Raw genomic sequence first — 14,176 nt, 5'->3', positions numbered from 1 at the left:
GTCCAACCCTTCAGACGCCCAAATGACTAAAAACACTACACCAAAAATGCAGTTGTTTAAAACGACAATGTAAGTTTATTTTAGACATTGAGTTTTACGTGCTTGTTGAAACTCAGAAAAACAATAAGAACTAACGTGTACTCAAACCCGGGAGCAAGCAGCTCTTGAGAGAAGCGAACAGATCAAATAGCGTCAATCGAGTTCTTTTTCACCAAAACTACCTTTCAAGGTACTCGGAATGCCGCGGGGTGAATGACTGAGATGTACTAGAATCAAACACTTCAAACCTAGCGGGTACACCACATGCATATACACTACCAGTAACACGTTTAGCGAAAGCCACGAAAGGAAAACCAACATCTGCCACCGTTGACGAAATCTATAGCACGGTCACAATGTCGTCGCTGGTGCCGGCACGGTAGCGTTTCTGGAGTCCTTTTCACTCGCAGGACGAGCTTCTAAAGCCTGACGGACTAATAGCCGCAAAAGCAGGGCACTGAGTGACTTTCTATTATATCCGCACACTGAGCTGCTCGGGAGATAGATCCACGTGAGGCAGGGAAAGCCGACAATCAGCGATCGTTCCTTGCGAGCATCGGATACAAAATGACCAAGCAGATTCCCCGACGCATATATCCTGAAGGGTCACGCCATCATTCCCATAGACCTGTTTAAAACTAGTTTGAAGGCTCACGTGCTTTCCTGTAAAAACTTCACAGACCGTACATGCCTTTTTAAAAACCATGTTGGACCTCTTACACCGTTTAGAAATTATAGAAGGATACGTCGCGCCTCTTAGAAAATTTCGATAGAGGTCTCAAACCTCTCAGAAAGTTCTGAAGGATACGACAAGACCCTTCATAAATTCTGATGGACCCCACACAAATATTTTCAATAGGAAAGCACTGAAATTAGGCTTTAACCTTGTTTTATCTGGCTATCCCGTACAAGAAAAGGTTTATGGAAACCACCCTCCCCTGACCCGTTCCTTCACCCCCTAATAGTAAATTGGGTGACATTGAAGTTAGTGTCCGAAGTGAACATCGTCTAACACACTGTAGTAGTTTTTATGAATGAGATTCCATACAACGAGAACAACAAAAAATACCGACGATCACTTGTTCGTCCTAAAGTCACTAGATCCTCGGAAAGTAGCGCCATTGCATTCCCTGCCTACTAGCCGAACACAAACAAATACTAACATACAGACTCGCAAGGCAAGTCTGTATGTTAGTATTTGTTTGTGCTCGGCTCTTCGGTCTCCTCTCAAGGCGATCGGCTAATCGGTCTCTGTTGCTAATGCAATCGCCGATTCGGCCTTTTCAAATCTTCAAAGCTTTGAGAGGACCGTTCTAATCCAGTCGCACCAAGATCACCACGGAGTTCCATCGTACCGAAGGCATTCCTCGCCAATATAAGCATCTTTGGCAATGCATGCGTGCAATCAATTATTCGATCAATCATGCCTACTTTGCGGATCTCTTACAAGATTATAGGGAGTATTCACAGTCGGCTATATCTGTGTGCGCAAATCTGAGCGCGTGCTGATGGCGAGGTTCCACAATTATTTTTTAACGTCCATTCCGCACCATCAAGGGTGCCGGTCTTAGCAGCCTACTGATGTGAGATCGTTCTGAGCATGCGCTCCAAGCAGCACCAACAAATATGGCGTCCAGTGAATACTTCCTATTGTTCTTGCGTATTTCAAAACAGAAAAATTATTATTTTTCAATGCCCCCAAGCACCGACACCGGATACAAGCATACATCTTAGCACCGGTGGTGCTAAGATGTATGCTTGTTTCGCCGGTGTGTGTGGATCGCAAAATCTCGGCATACTAGAACCGTCTCTAAAAGGTTACCCGTCACCAACGAATATAGATGAGCTCCATCACCAAGAGGGGAAGGAAAAAGTGCTCATTTCATTAGTAAAAATGGGCCCATATACGGGGAGCTTGGAGCTACTTTCGCATAATTCAGTTAAGACTGGCTCACATATTTACAACGGTTGCATGCGCATCCAACCGTAACGATCGCAACGGCCAAAACACCCAACACCCGTGACTCATGGATTGCATCGCGAAGCTATTTCTTGCATGGCTTGCCACGCTGTGTGCCACGAACACTAGTCCAGGTCACTCTGTCATTACGGTCGTTTCCGTTACATGCGAACGTAACCAACGCAGATATGTGAACCCGCGCTTACAGTGACTTGCAGCATACATACGGTGTTTTTCGCAAACATATTTTGATATCCGTATTAAGCTGCGACTAGGTATCCTAGTATTAACGTAAAATGTTCTTTGGCTAGTTGCTCTAGATTTCGTGACGCTGCATTTTGTGAAGCCGTGGTCGGTGACGTCTCATGGCATCAGTTTGCCCGCTAGATTTAGCGGCAAAATGGAAGTCGCGTGACCTCAACACCAATTCAGTCTCCTTACTAAATTTTGGGAGGAAAATGGCATAACATGATTTCGTGTCACGTGACCTGTATACAAATTCAGTTTCCCCGCTAGCTTTAGCGGAAAAATTCACTTGACGCGAATTACACATAAATACAGTGTGCTTGCTAAATTCAGCGGGAAAATTCACACATGACCGGCCGTAGCCCGTCTTTCCCCATACTCTATGGACACAGGCCGACCCGACGGGGAAAGTCAATAGGGTGGAGAGAAGTATGGGGAGTCAATGGGGGGAAGTAATGGAGTGGAGAGGAGTGGAGACACCTGGAGGGACAGCTCGAGATGAAATGCCTGGAGGCTAGTTGCGCTAAACCAAGAACGTTTCCCGTAGCAACACAAGTACAGGGCAATTTGCCCTGCATTCTTTTGTAGATATTTCTAAAACCGCTTCAATTTTTTTAATTGCATTTTGGCATGTGTCGTGACACTCTTAAGCATGTGTTACAGTATGAACCCTTGTTTTTACATGACGTATCTAAATATTTGCATTTAATAAATGATTTTTTTTTGTATTTCTGCCGTCGCAGCACAAAATTGCAGACACACGGGAACAACGTCGGCGTCCCTCCAACACTCCTATGCCCCAATTAACTATCCGTGGGAGGGCGGAACCAGGTGCTGCATCGCAACTACGTTGTTTTTTTTTTTGTTTTTTTTTCAGTTAAAATTCGAACCGAATTTTACATCTAAGGCCCGTTCGCACTTTTGCGACCGAGTAAGACCGAAAGAGACCAGACCGGCTTTTAAGCCTCTTGCGACTTCTTAGGACCAGCTCCGCTGCAGTGGATCCGGTCCTAAGAAGTCGCAAAAGGATTAAAAATCGGTCTGGTCTTTCTCGGTTGTACTCAGTCGCATATGTGTGAATGGCGCGTAAAACGTTGTTTTTTACTCGGGTGAACATATGTGTTTTGCGCGCCGCAGCGGCGACAGATGATTGATGTAGCAGATGCAGATCTCCCACTACACTCTTGAAAGCGATACCCCCCAGCACTAGTGCGTATGTAAAAAGGAGGACAGTGATATTTGAACTGTCTTTGCCAGCAACGTCGTGCATTGGCTAGACTCGAAAAAGTATTATTTTGTGTAAGTTTTGCAATAACACGCAGCGAGTTTTTTTGGATCTTCAACTACCAGAAGCAGAAACTCGATTTGCGCAAAGAGCAGTGCCCGCCATGCCCCAGCCAGAAGACGAGTTGCTCGTAGACGTCGCCAGTCCGATAACTGTAGAAGGACTAGACCTCTTGCACAGGTCCCTGCTGAAGTCTTCGAGTGAGGACCAGCAATTCCTTGACCTGGGCTGTGGAAAAGGGGACGTCTTGCGTGAAACGCTTTTTCCCCGCTGTCTTCCCGTCGGTCGAATCGTTGCCGTCGACGTTTCTGAAGACAAGATCGAGACCGCCAAGAAGAACTTCGCCCATCCCAAGATTTGCTACGACGTTCTTGATGCCGTGGCGGATGACGTGTCCGCCTTCGTGAAGAAGTACGGTCAGTTCGATCGAGTCTACGCCATGTTCCTTTTCAACTGGGTGAAGGACCAGGAGAAAGGATTGAAGAACGTCTTCGAACTGTTGAAGCCCGGTGGAGAATGTCTCTGCATGTTCTACGCTTCCAGCTTCCATCTTCAGTTTCGAAAGAAGTTAGCCAGGACGGAACGTTGGGAGAAATATGCGGTGGTAAGCCTCGGTTTGTCAGTTCGTAGGTTGATGGATTTATTGTGCACATGTAATGGTTATAGATAACCTCCTCTTTTATATAAACAGGAACTTAAAGTATTACATAGCCGGTGATTACTGCGGATCGGTATCTTCTCGCATCAGTAGTACCGATTTAAATCATGTGCTTTTACGAAGTTGTCAGACACTTGTGTTTTACTATGGCCGACTGCGACACAACCGGATTTTAAGCACTGCCTACGACCGTCACAGCGAGGTTGCAAGCGGTTTCAAGAGTTAAAGGCCCGTTCACACACTTGCAACCGAGTACGACCGAGAGAGACAGGCCCGGTTTAAGCCTATTGCGACGTCTTAGGACAGGATACGCTGCTGCGAAGCTGGTCCTAAACCGTCGTAAGAGGCTTAAAAACCGGTCTTGTCTCTCTCCGTCCTACTCGGTTGCAAGTGTGTGAACTGCACTTAAAAAAAACTGGTTTTTAACCACTCCGGTCGTAAGCAGTCGCAAGTGTGGAAACCATCCTTTATTATGGCGGTTATATTGTAGCCAACGTTTCATCCTAAAGTAATATTGACTGAACGAAATGTTAGCTATTACATAACTGCCTTGGCATACATCTCTCCCGATCAAATACTGTCACGTGCTGCTTCGCGTGAACTTTTCAGCAAGTAATTAATTCCCGATTGCACTGCCCAATCATTTCTTGTCGTTGTGACTGGTGTTTCGAGATAACGTATACGCCGATAATTTACCCAGTGCGTCATTTTAATGCGAAAGGATTAACTGTCTCATGGAGCGACCTGGCGTCATCAACTTTGAAACCACGCCAAACGGTTCTTAAATCCTTCTCCAAGTCAAGCCAGCTCCCATTCGCCGGTTAGCCCCGGCACCTTTCACCCCGCTTCGATCCCATTGGCTAGCGCGCGTCGACCAGTGTCCCATGGATGGATGGATGGATGGATGAATCCGGCTGAGCCCTTTGGATCAGGCGGTAGCTTACGCCACCTAGCCATTTTGTTTTACCATTTAAGCTTAGAATATTTAAATGTGAAATACATATTCACTCCGCACTGCAAAGAAAGTGAGGCTATAAAACCCCCTTGCCATCAGTTAATAAGAAAATGCCTGTGGTTGAAACCGACGCTGCGCGTCAGTTTCAAAGACCGGCCACCGCATGGCGCTGCGTTTCCGTCAGCGCCAGCCAGCGCGCCAACACGCCTGTTGCTTTTCTTGTTCCCCTTCTCCAGGGATTATTTTTGTCATTCTTGTTCAGCTCGCTTGCACCTTTGCATTCAATTGCATTATAATAATAATGTACATGCTTTCGGATTCACAACTCATAACAAGTGCTAGGTGTACCTAGATCTTTTTTTTTTCTTTAGCATTGAAGTAATAGTAGCACAAAATAAGAGAAATTGTATTTTTCTCTGAGTGCGTTTTTCAGGCATACGTTGTATGTTCCCTTCCCAGATCTGCGAGAGTACAACTCCTCCAACGTTGGAGCTTGTTGGAAAAGAAGCACGCATCTCCTACATGACTGACCTGTTGAAAAGGGCCAATCTCACACCGTCTCTTTGCGATGTAATCCAAGAAAGATGCACGCATTATACCAGTAAGGACGTCCTAATCCGTAAGTCGATATTTGCTGTTTCAACACAAGACAGCGTCCCGCCCCTTCTCCCCCCCCCCCCCCTTTAAAAAAAAACACAGATTTTTTTTACGTGTTTTGCTTTTCTTTTTTTTTTAAGAACATAAACTACGAATTGCCGAGCGCGCACTCTCCGCCCAAATGAAACGCTGGAGGTCCGAACCAGACGTCAAACCTTCCAAATGAACCGTTATCTCAACCAAAAGTTATAAGTGATTTTCTCAAAATTTCAATGGGAAAATGGAGCCCGTTCTTGGTAACTGGCGCCTTTCAGCTCCATGTATTCAGAATTTCGAGGGCTTTGTCCGTTGGCCGCCATTATAACATTTCAAATTCCAGAAACTCACGTATAACTTTTCAGTAAGAGTACGGTTAGTTTTGAAACCTTGGTCAACGGGTTCCGACCGTTAGCGATACATTTGGGCGGACAATGAGCGTCCAAAGTTTTACGTAATGTTCTTACAGCGAAGCTGTTAAGGCTTAGGTTTACGAGGATCGTGTCCGGTACCAAACCAATGTCGACACAACACACTGGTTGCCGCCCCCGCTCATAGATGGCGGTAGCTGTCCAGAGTGTTGTGTTTGCCGGTTGTCTGTTTACCGCTGTCGCTCATAGATGGCGGTAGCTGTCCAGAGTGTTGTGTTTGCGGGTTGTCTACTTGCCGCCGTCGCTCATAGATGGCGGTAGCTGTCCAAAGTGTTGTGTTTGCCGGTTGTCTACTTGCCGCCGTCGCTCATGGATGGCGGCAGCCTTTCCACTCTGGCTTGCCGACTTGCGGACGGCCATTACTTCATTCCCACCATAGCACAGCTTCGCTCTTCTTCCTTCTTCACCAGACCGGAAAGGCCGAAAGTTTTTTGGAGAGGAACTGCATTCCAATCACAATACTTCCTTTTATTTCGTCTACAAAAGGGCGTTTTCAGTTAAGATCGAACAACCATGTCCGGGGACCATTTTTAATTTTGATGAAAAAGTATATTTTGTTGGCTTCCCATGCCCACAAAAATAAAGCCAATCCTTGTTCTAAAACACCCTCTCAGTCAGGTGATCGTTATGCGTATCACGCTATATAGGTATTTCGGGCTAGATCCCCGAAAGAAAGCTGTTCTGGCTACGGGTCTAGAAATATTTACTGACAAATTAGGCATAACGAGGATTGACAAAAAACATTATTCACCGACTATTATGGGTCATTCTTTTGAAAAACAAAATCGCAAACACGGTACATTGCGCCATAACGCTCTGGAATAAATATTTCTTTCTCTGTATTTATAAAAGCTAAGGTCTTCAAAGTTTGCTAGTCTGTTACCCTGCATATAGTTCATCTTTGCATGAAATATTGTTCTCCTGGTTAGCGGGAGAAATTCAAAAGAATTCCTCACACAGTGGCATTTAACGAAATATGCATTATTTTGAGAAAAAAAAAATTAAAAAGGCCATCTTTAATATTTCCGAAACTCGTACTCGATTTACGTTGAACGTTTGAAACGTTCAACGTAAATCGTTCGTGATTTGTTTGATCGTTATTTTGAACCGAATTATATCTATAGTTATGAGAGGATTTGTGAACTCGTGAAGTTAGACTCGTTGCACAACAGGAGAACAATTCGTGAATTGACATATTTGCATAAGATTGTAAATGGTATAATTGATTCACTAGAGCTACTCAGTCACTTCTACCTGCACGTTCCTCGTAGGTCTTGTAGACTTTATACTTTGTTTTACTCTACCGACTTTTATCATGCTGCACCCATGACAGGCCTACAACTGACGTATAACCCTTTAGAAGAAATATGTTGGAACGTTAGTCTTCATATTTTTGATGAAGAGCGTAAATTTCGAAAGTGTGTTTAGACAATTATTTTCTCCTAACATTTCGCCTTTATACTGTTTAATATTTTACTAATAATTGACTCACTGATAAGTGCACCACTAAGGAGGCGTTGAGCTGTTGGTGGGTGACTTAAAATAAAAATGAATTAATAAATAAATAACATGTGCTAACCGAATCTGCAAAACGTAATGCAATATATGTGTGGCTTTGAAGTTATGAACGGGGAAATATGGCCAAAGTGACGCTAACGCGGTTGCCACATGTAAAAGGGGCGTGCACATACCCATTTTTACAATTTCATTATTATAAAAAAAAACTTTAAAATGCTACGCGGTGGTCAGGAAAATACAAACTGACAGCACAGAACTGAACGAAAGTTTTGAAGGGAAAATCCCTAATACCTTTTCGTACAACCGACCCAAAAATGCCCATGGGCCCGAGCGATCCAGAGGCGCCACCCTGTAACATGCTTCGCGGTACCTGTTTCAACAGCCGGCGTGTAGCGTCTCCGTCTACGCGACGTAAAGGAAGTAACCGGAGCGACTTTGGAAACAGACCAGCCTACAACCTTGGCGGTAACATGAGGAGCTAGTGCGAGGCAGGACCTGAACCTCTGCCGCCTGTGAGCGCCCATAGATCCGCCGCCGTGGAGGGCCGCGCAATGCGAAAAAAAAAGTAAAGATACTAAAAAAAAATTGCGATTGATTGTGAGGAGGTGTACATATATTGTCAAGCAGAGCAGTTGGAATCACTCGGCATGACCTAGGCAAATATGTGCCATTTTTGTTTTTCACTGAAAGAGAGCTATCCGCCTTAAAGCTTTTAAATAAAAATACTCTTTCTCTGAACATTTGAGACCGTTAGGCCCACGCGCCCATTTTGCCGATCTATTTATATGAGCCTCAAAAATTCTGATGCCCGATATCATAGTCAAATGTCGGACCAAGAAGAAAATGAAGCAATGTCAAACCAAAAGTTTAATGACCTTACCTTTGATGTTAGGTGTGGTAAGGTATTCATTGGTGTTTCCCACTTTCTATCGAATCAACTACGCTTAAAAATTTCAAAACAAAAATATATAAGTATACGGATCGTCGTTGCAACATTACAGAATGCGCTGGTAAATCTTGATGGGATGTATACATAGCATGTGTAGGCGTACATCTCCAAATATTCTTTTATTTTCGCGTATACAAAAATCACATCCATTTTGCTCTGCATTGGGCAGACAAGCTCTCGAAGCAAAAAAAAAGAACAACACCTTGAACTGCATATACGTCGACTTCCATTTGAGTTCATCATAAAAGGCTCTTGCTGATATTTCAACAAAACGTGTCCGATGTTCGACGTATTTGAATAAAAAAAATTAACCAAATAACATTTTACCTTTTAGTACAATAAATTGGACGTCTAATCGTTGTCGTGTTATCCGAGAAAAACGCTCATCGAGTTCCCTTCTCTCAAAGGTCATTTCGTTCTTTTCCAATTTTCAGAGGAAATTCTCGCCGTGAATCCGATCACGGCCGCAGTCACCGAAGAAGAAAAGCCGCATTTTAGGGAGGAGGTGATCAGGGAAGCGAACAGACTGTGGGCCGAACAAGAAGCCGGAGGATCTCCACTCGACTACGACGTCTACGTTATCCGAGCATCGAAGGCCAGCTCGTGAGATGACTATACGGAGAGCAAGTCGTCTGCTTGTTTCGCGGGAGTTGAAGTGACGTCAGAACGACGCCCAACACTGATTGGCTCATTAAAAAAGTAGTGGGTAGACCTCAAAGCATCTAGGATTGAGATCTACCCAATATTTTTTTCAGTCGGCCAATCAGAGCTCGGCGTCGTTCTGACGTCACCGCATCTCCTGTGCCAGTAGCAGACGACTTGCTTTCAGCATAGACCTTTGCACAAATCGACTTCTGCGCGCTGCCATCTTTGTCTGCCGGGCTGTGGAACGCCTTCTGAGCATGCGCTGTGGATCTGCTGTGCGGTAGATCGGACGCTGCGCATGCGTCCACAGCTCAGTGACTCAGCATTTTTCGCCCGGATGATAAGCGATGAAACTATCTTCGAAAAAAATAGTGCATCGTCTTCCGTATGCGCCGAGAGACTGAGGGAGAGGAGGAAAGGAGGGCGCACGAAGACGTCAGAAAGTCCGTGAGCTCTGATTCGACAGATTAGTGGGTAGGCCTAAAGCTAGGTGCCTTTGTCTCGCACTGCGCTGGTCGGACGCGTTCAGATGCTAAAGTCAAAAGCCGGAAATGCCGGCGTTCCGGGTGCCAAGGTGTTTCACGGGTGCAGTGGTGTCAAAGGCAGCTTTAAGTCCACCCACTAATCTGTCCAATCAGAGCTCGGCGTTCTGACGTTCCATCCCACTCGCGTCTCTCCCGCTCTCTCTCTCACCTTCTCGGTGCACAGCTTCAACACAGCGAAGAGAGCCGGTATGTCGCGAGTTAATACTGTGAAGGATATATGGATGACATAGTCCTTTTCGATTCGAACTATTATTACCACACCCCCTATCCAGCGCTTATCATCCAGACAAAAAAAAGTGAAGTCACCGGGTTGTGGATTCGTATGCGGCACCAAACGTTCGATAGGAGAGGGCTAGCGCTCACGCTTACTGTAAAAACGCTCAGAGCGTTTTTTACAGTCCAGTAGACAAAGGTGGCGGCGTTCTGGAGCAATGCTGTGTTGCCTGGAGCGCAAGTCCACTTTGAAGACAAGGCCATCCGAATGCAGCTCCGGAGTTCCCGGTTGGGCCGATAGGCGCGCTGCGTCGCTGGCTTCTCTCTTGTACGTCCATCCAAAGAGCAGATTCGTAGCTCTACCCAGCCGACTCCGACCACTGTTATGCTCATATTCGCCGCTATGATTTTCAGCGCAGGCGACGTGTATATGATCTTCGCTACCGAAAGCGAAGCACTCTGGGCTCTTCCGACCAATCAGTAAGAGCGAAGGGAAACGACCGTTTTTGTCTTTTTTGTTTTGTTCGCGCTCGCTCGTCACTCCAAGCTTTCAACCCGTCCCCGCGTGCTAAAATCGAAAGTGCGGATTATACGGCAGTATGCAGTACGGTGCGACGCTGCTGCGCGCTTATAATAATTAGAGATGTACGTCTCTAATTTGGCAAAGATTCTGCCGAGTGTTTTGCGTGCCTCATGACGGCGTATTACGGAGTCTACAGCGCGGCGAAGTAACCTCGGAGTGCTCATTCTTCCGCTTTCCAACAGACGACAGGTGAACTTCTATATCAATTTTTTTTTGTCAGCGTTCGAAACTCGACTTTTCCATCAGAGCATCGAAATGGATTGCGTATGCAAATCGCCAGGACTTTGGAAGCCTGCCCGGGCTGCCCGGCTTTCCGACGAGCAAGCTGCGCCAGCGTCGTTTGTGCAGCGAGCACGAATTCGGTGCTATTGTGTTTGCAAGTTGTGGGAAGATTCGTTTGTGGAAAAACGCGTGCCCCACCGTTCTTGTTACGAATCCGTTGCTGCAAGGACTTGCTCCTCTGGGTGAGTTGCTGTCAGAGCAATCTTCAGTTAATTTGACAGCTTCGTGTTTATATGTTAGGATAGAGTACCGATAAAGCACCTACAGTCAGAGATGTAGACACTCCAAAACAGTAGTTTCTTTCTTTCTTAATTGCATTGCCTATTGACGAGTTTGTTTATGGTTTATTTCTCGTTTATTCTTATGCAGCTCACCTGCAAGCCTTTTCCTTTATTTCGGTGTTGATTTGTTTGTTTGGGTATTCAGAAGTTTAGTTTGTGGGAGTTGTTTATAGAGCATTTAGATAATTCGATGATAAGTGCTTTTCTCTTAGTTTGTACATTAAAGTAATTAATTTCGTTTTACATGTTTGACAACTTTACTGTGTTTACTGCCTACTACAGTTCTTGGTTCCCCTTTGAGGGCGGTGGACTGCCAACGGAGTTTGTAGATGCGTGTTTGAAGTACTGCAACTCATTTGAATGGGGTGCAATAAAAAAATACATTTCAATGAACGTGCTGTTTCTGTTTGATTGCACTGGTAATATCACGTGAAGCGCAATTGTTGTGAAGTATATCTCGCGCGGCTCGTCTGCTAGACCGGTGCCGTGCTAGCCGCTCACAGCGGCCGGAGCGGCACCAGCCTAGCAAACAAACCAGAAAAAAAAAAAAAAAAAAGAACCCGGGGGGGGGGGGGGGGGGGAGGAGGAGGAGGTCGGAGGGCGCACGCCAACGGCAGTGGTGGCGCCATCTGGCAGCCTTTCGAGACCAATTTTAATCTCCGACCATACGTATGTTCGCCTTTCTGCCACTAGCGCCTCGTGGCGCTAGTTTTTCCTTACCATGGTGGAGGCTACAGCTGCACTCGGCTGACAAGGCCTGCGCGTGCTCGAGACTTGCGCATGCCCAAGTCTCGAGCGACTTGTTATGGCTCCGCAACCAATGAAATTGGTTAGCACGGTGGTCGTGTATTTTTTTTAATAAGGTGATGGTAGAATCAAAGGTGGGGGCAATAAAATTAGTGCTATAAAATATATGCGTTTATTTCCGTTTGCTTTCTTCTTTGTCTCATGTTCGGAATACTTTTGTCACGATATCTCGATATTCGTACAGAAGTGTTTATATGTTCATATGAATAGGCAAATTAGGTCATATGCGGCCATGTACTGATGTATAGAGTGTGGCTATATATGACCTCACATTCACAATCCTTCATATTTTTTTTTATTCACAATACCTTATAGGCTCTTTTCCAGAGCATTGAGTAAGGGGGGTATTATACACATAAATTCACAAAAGAAAATAGAACAAACGCACATACAGTCTCACACAAAGTCGTCATGTAGGCACAGCATACAATGAAAACCCAGCTAAATACAAGTTTAGAAAAAAATATAAAAAACACTGGAGTGATATAAAAAGTTGTCAAGTTACAAAGTAACAGAATCAAGCGGAAGCGCATTGCTTAAAAAATAAGATTCAAACTTAGCACGGAACAGTGTAGTTTCGGCAATGGTGACTATGGATTCGGGAAGGTCGTTCCATGCGCGGGTGCCACGTCGTACAACTGAGTTAATAAACGCGTTGGTTGACCCAGTGAGGTGTTGAAAACTTTTACTGTTAGTGTTTCGATGAGATCTATTAGTGGGTTTAAGGAAAGTAACGCTTGAAAAACGATTGTTATATTAGAACTTGTGAATTAGGCACAGAGTAAAAATGGTTCGACGCACTTCGAGCAATGGCAGGGAACATTGATGTTTTAGTAGAGAGGCACTCATGCTATATGAATAGGAAGGTCTTATAAAGCGTGCTGGCTCGAGTCTGAACTTTTTCAATGTGCGTGGTTAGGTATTTCTGGTGAGGGCTCCAAATCGCGGCAGCATATTCGAGTTTAGGACGGACATATGTTTCGTAAGCGAGTTTGCGGAGATGGTCAGAGGCCGCTTTTAAGTTACGTTTAATATAACCGAGCGTTTTAGATGCGTCAACGGTAACAGAGTTAATATGGGTGACCCATGAAAGGTTAGATGTTAAATGGACACCAAGATACTTGTAGGATGAACATACGCTAAGGGATGAAGTGCCTAAGGTGTATGGGAACTGTGAAAGAGATCGTTTGCGAGTGGAGTTCATTACTTGGCATTTGGATTTATTTAGTGTCATTAGCCATTCTTCGCACCAGTTGTTAATGCGATCAAGATCATGCTGGAGTAGTACGTGGTCATCTGGAGTGTTTATTTTTCTGTACAAGACACAGTCATCCGCAAACAAACGTACATTAGAAAACAATGCATTTGGGAGATTTGTGCTTGTCCTTTGTCCCTCTTGTTCCCCTTCTCCAGGGATTATTTTTATCATTACTGTCCAGCTCGCTTGCACCTTTGCATTTAATTGCATTATAAGCATTTGGGAGGTCGTTTATGTAGATAAGAAATAACAAAAGACCCAAGACGCTGCCCTGCGGAATGCCAGAGGTTACATTAGTAATGTCAGACTGAAAATCACCACAGACGGTATACTGAGAGCGAAACGACAAAAAGTTGCGAATCCATGAGAAGGTTAAAGAATCAAGATTAAGTGACGAAAGCTTAGACAAAAGGCGACAGTGGTGAACGCGGTCGAATGCTTTAGAAAAGTCCAGAAATATTGCATCGGTTTGAGAGTTAGAGTTCATGGTAAGATGTAGGTCATGGGTGAATTCAAGCAGTTGTGCTTCACAAGAAAGGCCTTTGCGAAAACCATACTGATGTTTATAAGAAATTTTTTTCATTATTTCATTTTTCTACGAGAAAAGCTGAGATAAAAAATAAGCAGGCAGTTGCTTTTGAACCGATTCTTGACAATCTAAAAAAAAAGGCCCACTAAAATTTTCTTTAGGTAACTTTTTATGCGCTTGAAAAGAAGGCAAGGCTGTTTCATCAAAAAATAAGAGCACCATTTACACCATACTGGAAGGAGTAACAGTGCTCGATGGGGAAAGCAACCTTAACGCCGCAGGATAGGGAGTGAATTAGCACCAAAACTTCGAAAGCTAAATTGTTCTTACGTCTGAAATGATGTGTGAGAGTTTTGATG

At 44.7% G+C, this 14,176-nt stretch overlaps 1 protein-coding gene across 1 annotated transcript; it reads left to right on the top strand.

The window, feature by feature from the left end:
- Positions 1 to 3,633: 3,633 nt before the first annotated feature.
- Positions 3,634 to 9,281, top strand: LOC115327091 (juvenile hormone acid O-methyltransferase). The gene is made up of 3 exons (XM_040212003.1): positions 3,634 to 4,134; positions 5,603 to 5,762; positions 9,109 to 9,281. Exons 1-3 carry the CDS (start codon positions 3,634 to 3,636, stop codon positions 9,279 to 9,281), a joined length of 834 nt encoding a protein of 277 aa, XP_040067937.1.
- Positions 9,282 to 14,176: the final 4,895 nt, after the last annotated feature.

The sequence above is a fragment of the Ixodes scapularis genome, unplaced genomic scaffold (genome assembly GCF_016920785.2).
Source record: "Ixodes scapularis isolate PalLabHiFi unplaced genomic scaffold, ASM1692078v2 PGA_scaffold5__190_contigs__length_132052651, whole genome shotgun sequence".
Taxonomy (NCBI): domain Eukaryota; kingdom Metazoa; phylum Arthropoda; class Arachnida; order Ixodida; family Ixodidae; genus Ixodes; species Ixodes scapularis.
Note: the sequence above shows the minus strand (reverse complement) of the source record. Positions and strands in the feature narration are given on the sequence as shown.

What these genes read in the sequence shown, in the direction of transcription:
- LOC115327091 (XM_040212003.1), top strand. Translation starts at nt 3,634, where the DNA reads ATGCCCCAGCCAGAAGACGAGTTGCTCGTAGACGTCGCCAGTCCGATA. An exon ending in GTTGGGAGAAATATGCGGTG is followed by an intron (nt 4,135 to 5,602) that starts GTAAGCCTCGGT and finishes TTCCCTTCCCAG; the next exon opens with ATCTGCGAGAGTACAACTCC. An exon ending in CAGTAAGGACGTCCTAATCC is followed by an intron (nt 5,763 to 9,108) that starts GTAAGTCGATAT and finishes TCCAATTTTCAG; the next exon opens with AGGAAATTCTCGCCGTGAAT.